This window comes from Trachinotus anak, unplaced genomic scaffold, assembly GCF_046630095.1.
Source record: "Trachinotus anak isolate AG129_WGS33_773 ecotype Australia unplaced genomic scaffold, CSIRO_AGI_Tana_v1 ptg000008l, whole genome shotgun sequence".
NCBI lineage: Eukaryota > Metazoa > Chordata > Actinopteri > Carangiformes > Carangidae > Trachinotus > Trachinotus anak.
The window spans coordinates 2,279,704-2,290,000 of record NW_027273859.1 but is presented as its reverse complement, the minus strand read 5'-3'; the positions used below and the strand labels follow the sequence as shown (position 1 = coordinate 2,290,000).

The following is a 10,297-nucleotide window of genomic DNA, read 5'->3' as shown; positions in this document are numbered from 1 at the left end:
GATGATCAACAAGTTCAGCATTCATCATAAACAATAAGAAAACAATGGTATCGGAACATCTGTACTACAGCTGTGATTTCAATTGGTCTAGGTAAGCATAGATTTACTCAGAACTTCCTCATCATCACCATATTCTGCAGAAATCTCACTTCCTGGTTACAATCAAAAATGATGTTGTCACTTAACACTATGGCAGATCTGCCGTCTCTGCCAAGAAAAGGTACAGATCTGAGGTAAATCTTTGGTTGTAGACAGGTGAATTAAATAAGGAATTTAACACTACATTCAGATGTGATGAATAAGTAAACTTCAACCCTTACCTCATGAATTACACAAGCCACACCTGACTATTTTGTTTTTAATTGGTATGACATCAGAATCAGAATCAGAATCAGTTTTATTACCAAGTATGTTTCCACATACAAGGAATTTGTGCTGGTGGTTGGTGCAAACAGCAACATAAATAGACTTAGGGTAAAATAAGAGGTAGAATTTACAAGTTAAAAATTAAAATAAGATTAAAATAAAATTAAGATAAAAATATACAACAAAGATTTGCAAATAAATAAAAAAAATAAACATTTATTTAAAGGTAATAATACAAATCTTAAAAAGAATTTTTGATTTCTGTCAATTTATCTGACTAATTGATATTCTGTTTAAAATTTCATTCAGTTTCATAAGAGGTGCATAATGACTTGTTTAGGTCCCAAAATGCTAAGTCTAAGACTTGGACTTGACTTGCAACTTGACTCAGGAAACTTCCTTGTAATTTGCAGAACAATGACTGTGCCCCACCTCTGGATGTTCCCTTTATTTTACAGTGATAAAACTGCTGTTTGTCAAGAAATAGTTCCAACACAAAACTACCCCTAATGAAATGAACAAGAAACAATATTGGAAGACCAACATGGACAAATTATATACACACACATCTGATGAGATCTCACCCATATGTCTGGAACTTCATTCAGGTTTAGAGGTCTTAGCAGGTAGAAAGGTTTCTCTCTGTTGTAGTCTTTGGAAAATCGTGGGGTGTCAATAAAAGCCCTCACTCTGTAAATGATCCTACCATAGTTGCCTTCAAAAGACGTCGGAGCAGTGGCTGTGGGAAAGAAGTCAAATATGTATTAATTTTATCACATAATAGCAAATACAGAATAACGGATTAGAGCTGATGCTGAACAATGTTCCTGTTCCATAACCTGACAAATGAGTGGTTATTTTCCAGTCTTGTAATGTAAACATGAAAACAAGACTCCAGAGGGGTCTTGAATAACGTGCAGGCACTCAGTGGTGAAAGCACACACACATTTCAAAAGACAGATTTAGATTCAAAACACCAAGAGGACCGGTTGGGCTGGTTTTGAGTTTCAGTGGTGTGGTTCCTCACACTGTGGATGAGGCTTTACTGCAGGTGAGTGGCCTAACAAAGGCTAAACACAAGTTGCTGTGTTATCTTATGAGAGCCCATCATAATAAACCATGGCAGTAATGCGTAGACAGGAAGTGAGGGACAAGATGAACTATTCTCTAGGAGCCAGGAGTCAAAATACCCAATACAGAAATAAAAAGACAAGTTATATCTCTTTACAATGTGCTGGCACCGTTACAACAAAATCATTGATCAGTGAGTACAGTACACTGACAGGGACAATGGACAAAACTATGAAAATAAGAGCGAACCAGAATTACGCTTGTGTTTCCATTATTTTAAAACAGACTATACAGTTGTGTTAATACAAACATTAGACACGCAAGGAACCAAGCTGCATTAACTGATCTTCTGCCACTCGGAGGCAGTGGAATCAGCAGTAAACACAACATCTGACACATGACTACCTCATAAAAGCTGCTATGGCGCATGGCTGATTTACACGTTTACACCTTATTGTTCTCTTTTGTGTTACATGTCACATCTCTGATCTCCTCCTGAGCGCTGGCATGCTATCTAACAATCACATAATGGGGTGGCATTGTGCCAGCTGTTTGGTTCCGTGTAAACAGGCAGAACATAATGAACGGTCTTCTTCACAGCAATATAGTAGAATGTCTGTATAAAAAGGGATGAGAGATACAAAAAGGTGAGAGTGAAACAAAGATGAGTAAAGCTGGAGGCCATAAATCCAAAACAATGTGCTAAAAGAGGCTTAAAAGCTCTGTAGCGCTGTGGGGGACTGCAGAGATGTTGATCTTTTTTTGTTTCTGGGTTCTTGAACATGAATAACCCCTGTCACACTACACACACTCACAGAATTCACTTTAATGTAAACATTTTCATTTCAGCAGCTTTAAAGGAGCCATTTGTAAGTTTTGCTATTGCTACATAGCCAGTATTACCAGTAGCAGCGGTTTATTTACCAGTCTTGCCAAGAGCTTCAGCCAGCGTCACATTTACAAGACAAGAGGTTATATGATGTCCTCTGAGCAGCTACTTCCTCAGGGTAGACTGGATGCTACAGCGACTCGGTATCAGAAGGTGACAAGATGGGCGAACCTGGCGGGCCAGCTGGTTAGCATGCTAACGCCAGTACAAGAAAAGAACCAACAGAAATAGAAGCAAAACAAGAGGGTTGCTCCCCACCTCTGGAGACGGCTCTTGGCGAGTAAGGGAATGAAGTTTGATGCTGTACTTGCAACGTTTCTTCTAGAGTGGTAAGCAGAGCAACTGTTAATGCTAATGTTGGCTATATAGCAATAGCAAAACTTAAAAGAAGTTCTTTTAAATTGTAACAATCTAAATTTAAATTTTCAAGTACGACCTAGGTATAATAAGTTGAGCTGGTTGAAACAAATTCTGGAAATCAGTGCAATTTTTTACATAAAACTCATAAGCCCCAGTGAATTATGGGCTCTGAGTCCTGTCCTCAGTGCTGCTGAACCATAACAGAATTGGGGTAAATATGATCATGCCAGGACATGTCTGTCAGGCGGTGAAATGTGAGGGCAAAACACACAAACATAGGAAAGAATGTGAAGTGGCAAGTGTTCATCCCATCACTCAAAGCTCCTACCTGGTATGAGAAACTTGAAGGGAAATGTGTGTTCTCCCTGCTTCAGTGTTCCTGTATGACACAGAGACAGAGACAACATTTATCAGAGGAAACAGTAACAATCACTCTGCTGTTTCCCAGCAGGCAGGTCTGCCTCAGGACTGTATGAGGTAACCACAGCGGAAAATGGGAACCTTCACTGCTACATTCTTTACCCAACCTTCAATTATTTTTATCAGCCTAGTTTTATTTTCTGTGATGTGGCTGTGGCCAGGATTTTCACTTTGTGTATTGTGACATTTCCTGGCACACAAGTATTTAAGGCCAGTTAAGCTCTATAATCCGTGACAGAGACTGGCCTTGATATGAACTGATGGGGTAAACTATCATCTATCTGATACTGACTGTTGCATAGATCAAACTCTTTGGATCAGTTTTGGAGGACGTCTCAGTTCTGCCTACCTTTGTCTGCAACAGAGACGGTGCTGTTGAAGTACTGTTCCTCCATCGTCCATGCTGTGTCGTTTACCTTGGTAGTGATGCCACAGAAACCGTTGCAGTTCACTTTGATGGCTGCAGGTAAGAACACACAGACAGTGCAGTTTTTAGTCACAGGAAATCAATAAAGCTGTTCTCATTGACATGATTTTCTGTTTGTGTTGTCAGACAATGGAGCAAGTTCTAAACAGTGACTGAAACATGGCCCACTAAGACTACATGTTAGCGGTCACTTCAAAGCTGCTGCTAAACTCCTGACTTTATAACCACAACGTCATCTGGCAAAATCACCAAACACATAAGTTAAAGACAAAGACTGTGATGGACTGTGCTTAAAAAGAAAGGTAGAAGCTCATTCACATCAGCTGCTGAGCGGTCAGCGCAGAGAGGTGTGTCTGCAGAGGGCCTGACCCCACACTGGCGTAGCAGTACTGGCAACTCTCCTCTACAGGTTTGTCCAAAATGTCACTAGGTCTGTCACTCCATGTTTTTTTTTTGTCTGTTTTTAAAGAAGTGACTAAAGGCATCTGAAAAGTTGCTTAATCTAGTGACAAAGGTGCTAAATCGGGAACACTGCTTGTTGGCACCAAATCATTTTGAAAGAGCAACGACCAATGGGGAGACTTCAACAGTCAGCTGGCTGACCAATAGTCCACCCTTATTACTCAGTCATGGGGCATTTGGCCGACAAATGGCTAACTTCCTCACTCACTCAGTCAGTCAGTCACAGACCCGTCGACAGGGCCGACTCCACTGTTTCAGTTGAGCCAAAAAGCACAAGTGTGTTTCCCTAAAGCCCAGAGACAGAGATGGGAGGGAAGAGATCACATGAAACCCTTCTGTTACTGAAGAAAGTGCTGTCTCAACAGTAGGTCACCCAGGTGAGCTTGTTCTCAACAAACGTTCCATGCTCAAACTGGCAAAACTATAGAGTATAGTAACATAGGCCCAATTAAAATCCAACCCAGCAGACATGATTGTGGCAGTCAGAGCTCTATTCTTCTAACATTAAATATCAGACAACCAGCTGATGGAACATCTCCAGCTGCTGGATGAACATGAAACCGCTGTGGGTGAATCATAATCAGTGCAAATAATATAGAAGAGTGTGGGAAAAAGTATGATTTTCTGTGTACATAAGATAAGTCCCAGAGATCAGTGCAGGGAGTCGCTTTAAATCCAGTCTGCTGCTGCCCCACTAATGCAGGTCTGAGGGGAGAAGGAAACCCAACTGCATAAATCCAGCATTTCACTTTCTTGAAGTTCCCTTTTGACTTTGGCATCAATGCTTATCTCCTGACTGTAGGAACACGACAGTGCACTGTGATCATGACTCAGTAGTCAGGCTTTTAAAGATGAGCAGTCTGTGGACGCTGCTTTGATCCACCATGCAGTGTTTTTTAAGCCTCTTCACATGTCTCATACAAGAAAAAGGATGAGGACGTTGATGACAGTACTTTGTGTCAAGTGGACTGGATGGATGAATTTCAACCCCTTTTACCCTGTGATTTCCTGGAGCTAGGAATTTCACCATAATTTCAATGGGCCTATATAAAGAGGGTCCTCTTAGATTTTCTATGGTTCTGCTAATGAACAACACAAGAGATCAACTATGACTGTTGGGTTAAAACTTTGAAGCAAAGGAATATTTAAATGAATTTGTGTTCTCAGGACTACCTCTAGTGCAAGCTTGGCAACATGTCTGTATTTTCATAAAATACATACTTGAACTACATGGTAGTTTAATTTTAAACACAACTGTACCCTGAACAATACGCATTTCATTTCTATATTGGGGGCAAAAATGATCTTAACAGAATCATATCAGAATGAAAAATGAATGTGAGAGTGAAGGATATGGGAAAGCGCTGGGAGATGTACATTAGATTTAGACTGATCCCTTTTTAAGTCTCAGTGTCTGCACTTTCATTCAGATACAAGAGCATCAGGTCCAACACTGATGAGCTCAACTCAGGGCTCTGTGCAGGCCACCAAAGTAAAAAAACAGTTCTTTGTGGACCTGTCTTTGTGCACAGGGGGAGCTGTCATATTAAAACAGGAAAGAGGCAAACACAAACTAAAATACCATTGTATGTTATGACATGATGATTTCCTTTCATTGGAAATAATGGACCCAAACCAGGAAAAACTGACTAACATCAGTATATGTCCACATACATTCGGCCTTATATTATATATTTAATGTAATTTAACAATGAAAAGACTATAAGGTGCAGAATATGTCTGTCAGTAAGCTCATCATATGAACCTTATCTGAGGGGAACCGCAATGACTCAAACTACATCTGATTTTTAAATGGCGTCAATATTTGCCCAGATAAATGTCTCTTATCTTAAGGCCCAACCCACTTCACAGTCCATCAGTGATTGAAACTGTTGCATGGAAACAGAGTCTGTTTCCTGGTAGGTGGTGACATGAAGCTGACAGTCAGACCAGCTCCACCTGAGGAGGAATGTAAACAGACTGGAGGCCCCGCAAGCTTTCAAACAGAAACTCCTGACCACACAAAAGCTGCTCTCACTAAGCTGACACACACACACACACACACACACACACACACACAGAAAAACAAAAGAAAAAATATATTTTGATGCTGTAATGGAAAAAATGTGGAAAAGGGTGCGTTTGTAATTTACGCATTTTGCCTTATCATGACAATGATTTACATTTAAACGTGTTCTCTATCATTAGGAACTTTGCCACAATAAAGCTGCTGAGATCTGAAGAGGAACATTTACATCAGGCATGAAAGGGCAAAGAAAGACCGAAAGGGAGAGTGAAATTTAGCCACTGCTGAATATTTCCTTTGAATTTAAATACCACCAAATATGAAGTATTGACTACAGTAGGTTGTGTGATTAAAAAATATTGGTCATTTCATTGTCAGTTTAGGTCTACTAATATAGAACTTGTGATCAAATTCAAAATGAAAAATTCTAACTTCAACATTCAGGCTACCGAGAATAAATCAAACTGATGAGACCTCTGACCTCTCAGGTCACATTCTGTACGTTTTTTGAATTCAGCTACATAAACCCAAACAGATGGATTTCAAAGTAAAAATAATTTTGCTGCCATAAATTTAGCTGTATTTCAATTTCAACACTGATGTTCAGTATTGCTATTGTTTTACAATGATTTTACTACATCTAAACTATTGTGTTTCTTTGCTAAATATTTGTTGCAGGTTTTCAGGCATGAGAAGTTTCCACTTTTCCTAATCCTTCATTCCAATAATGTTATTTTTGGTTTTTTTTTGGGGTTTTTTTGTGGCTGTTGGTCAGATTAAACAAGATACAGTACACTGACGTCACTTTGGGCAGTCATTTATAGACCAAACAATCACAATCAATGGAGGAGATAATTGGCATTAGAAACATAAATGAAATGTCATAAAGCTGAAACCAGGACTGTTTCTCTTGACACATGGAAGGTTTTGTAGAGGACAGAGATCTTCATGTTGGAAATTAAAACTGATAAATTATGTAACATAAATGAATAACTCAAACCTTATCAAGCCCCCTCTCAGGAGTGGGTCACACCGCATGTTCATGGGACAATCTATAACCCAATTTAATATTGATTCCCTGATAACAGCGGGACAATTTACAAATATGTTTTTAAACCTTTTAAAAGCATCTGTTTTTATTCAGATTGATTGTTGTATTTCTGCTTATGTAATATCAGCATCACAGAAAATGAGGGTCACCCCTCAATGTACCCCCGAGGAAATAAAAACAGGTTGATGATGAAATATAATGTTTAAAAAATCATTTTAGTTTGAAGTCAGGAGGTTTTAACATTGTTGCTGGATGACATGTGGGCATTATAGGGACGGCCTGTCTCTAAGACAATAGTAATAGGAGAAAGAAAAACAACCAAAATCCCCAGGAGGTCGCATTAAACCTTCTCACTGAAAGACTGAATAAATAACATTACAATAAATTCGTGCCGTAAGAAATCAGTTACACACAAGTCAAATTTCAGATGATCATAACCACGGACAGAGTTCACCAACATAACACTGAAGTGCAAACCAAAGAAAACTCAGTCCGTCACTTCCTCGTTTGGAAGATGGCGACGTTTTCCCACCTGGTGAACAAACGTTGGCCGAATAATCGCGTCACCGTCAGCCTCTCACCTTTGCACGGCAGCGCCTGGCCCACTTTGACCGCCACGGTCCCGGAGATGGACTCCCCCGGACTGTAGACCACTTTGTTTTTGTCAAAGGCGATCTCAAACTCCTGCAGCTTCCCCATGTCTCCCCTCGATCCGCGGCGAGACTGAGGCTCACCTGTGCGCACAGGCTCACACACGCATCTCCGTCCCCGCCCCCTCCGGTGACGTCACCGACCTGTCAGGCGTACCTTGCCCTGGAAAAATAAATTGTTTGAATTCACTCGTTTGAATATGACAGAATTTTTAGTCTCAATTTTATTTCATGAACGTGACCAAATTTGGTTCATGCATAAACAAGAATCTGGGCCCTGAGTTCAGTCTCAATGTTGACACATTCACCTGTAATAAAGACAAGTAAGATTCATGTCCAGTCCTGAAGCAGCACAATAAAACTAAACCTAAAGGCACAGACGTACAGAGCAGAAAGCTCAGGATGAGACCTGCTGTCACTGTCTCACTGGCTGGTCTTCATACAGGCGTCATGTTAAATAATAAGAACTCAGTCTGAGTTATGAAACTGTTCTGATGCTGCTGATGGTTTATTTCCATCAAACTCACCAAAACACTGTAGTAAACTAGTCATGTTTCACAAGTTCTTACTTTAGAAACACTGATTCTTACAAGCATGACGCATCTTAAAATCATATTCAAATCATATCCATTTAAATGATACTATACAAACCATAAAACAGAGAACTTGTTGTAACTGTTTCAGAGTGAACTGCTGATAATGACTTTTAGCAACACCTCTCTCTCTCTCTCTCTCGGGCGAGACAGATGGCCCCCTCCCCACCCTGAGTCCAGTTCAGTTGGAGGTTTCTTCCTGTTAAAGGGGAGTTTTTCCTCCTCACTGTGGAAACTGTTGGGTTTCTCTCTATAATAATGCAAGGCCCTGGCCTTACCTTGTAAAGTGCCTTGAGATAATGTTTGTTATGGGCTGGCGCTGTACAAATAAAACTGAATTGAAACTGAACTGAACTTCTGGGCTCTGTAACATCCTCAGTAAGGAGAAGATGGTGATGATGAAGCTGCAGCTTGTTCTCTCTCTCTGGCTGTTTTTTCAAACTGATGCTGCTTCATTCATCAGCAGGATAACTTTTACAATATTAATAGATTACATACAAATATTAAATAATTCGGTAACACTTCTGTAGTTTTCCTTTTATGGAAATGATGAACTCTTCAGAGTTCACCTGAAGTTCACCATCATAAGTGCAGTTACAGTGTTTGGAGATGGCTCTTGTCCACCCTGCTGCAGGAGAGGACATTGCTGAACAATATTTTTCATCTATAGCTGAATGTACCAACACAAGGTTGTGAGAACATATAACCCACATCAGCTTTGTCAGAGGTTGTACATTTATTTATTTATCAAGCATAAAATTCTGTAATATTTTTTCAGAGCCGGCAAACTGATTATGTGGTTATGATGACATCACATCACACACTGTTTAAATTATAATTAAAGTAATATCAGATATATCAATACCAATATGGACACTTTTTGCTGTTAAAGCAGCTGATGAACAATCATGTAAAGGGGAGAAATGGGTGATGATTTATGAGATGAATGGATTATTGATAAGCTACTTCTGATTATATTTTGATTACCACCTCTGAATTTGCTGGATATGAAGCATTTCTTTTTCCTGCTCTCTGTTAATTGATAAACCACCTGTTAAGTATCTTGAATGTCTTTAATGTTTAAACAGACAGCAAACAACAGATGTGAATTAAGTGAACTAATGAGATCACTGTGCCTGTGTGAGCAACATCAGCAGAGATGCAAATACACTAAGACAGTGGTTCTCAAACTTCTCCACTTCAAGGACCCTACGCTAAGATTTCTGCTTTTAGAAGTTTTATTGCACAAAGTGCTGGAAACCCATGACCAAAACAGTCAAACATTCTGTCATTGTGTTACTTAAATGAATTATTCCCCTTTTTGCTGTGCACCCCCAGGAACCCAGACCCCACTTTTAGAACCACTGTACCTGAGATGCCAAAAACACCTAGTGAGTGTGGTCTGACATGGATCCATTTTTTAAAATTATTTAAAAAAAAATCAATCTTATTGACTCTGGCCTCAATACCCAAAACAAGACTTTATATTGGTCATATTGAAATAATAATGGTGGATCTGGCACAGTCCTGAGCCCATGAACTTCCAGTTTGGACAGACTGTTGTCTGGTACCAACATCAGGCCAAATGTCAAATTTGCATAACACACACTGTTTGCTCTGAACTCCAGGTTGCTGTGAAATTTGCTGAGCACATACTGTACTTTTGATTTGACATGACTCCATGACCTAAATCTTCAGCTCCACTGGTTGTTCAGTCACCTCAAACTGCAGGATGCAATGAACATTACAGCCTCTAGAGGCCACCAGAGATTTAGGCCAGTTGTCTCTTAGAGCTTCTGCATTAGCTTCAGTTTTGCATTTTCAACTTTTTCAACCACAAAATTTTATTGGTTTTACAGATTCTACACAGAGATTAAAGGTTAAAGGCCAGTTTGTAATTGAGGAGAACTTCCCACCTTTTTGTCAAGTCTGACAATTTAACCCAGATGATGTCATCAAAAAAAAAAAAGATGTTCTTGATG

The 10,297-nt window shown here is 39.6% G+C and overlaps 1 protein-coding gene across 1 annotated transcript in view; it reads right to left on the bottom strand.

Annotated features, from left to right (window-relative positions):
• Nucleotides 1-7,842, bottom strand: part of arrdc1a (arrestin domain containing 1a) — a 15,860-nt gene extending 8,018 nt beyond the window's left edge. The window contains exons 1-4 of the mRNA XM_071481832.1: nucleotides 7,654-7,842; nucleotides 3,456-3,566; nucleotides 3,015-3,065; nucleotides 951-1,105 (exon numbers count right to left, since the gene is read on the bottom strand). Coding sequence (XP_071337933.1) covers nucleotides 951-1,105; nucleotides 3,015-3,065; nucleotides 3,456-3,566; nucleotides 7,654-7,771 — 435 coding nt within the window. The 5' untranslated portion in view covers nucleotides 7,772-7,842. The remainder of the gene's footprint in view (nucleotides 1-950; nucleotides 1,106-3,014; nucleotides 3,066-3,455; nucleotides 3,567-7,653) is intronic.
• Between the last annotated feature and the right edge of the window lie 2,455 nt (nucleotides 7,843-10,297).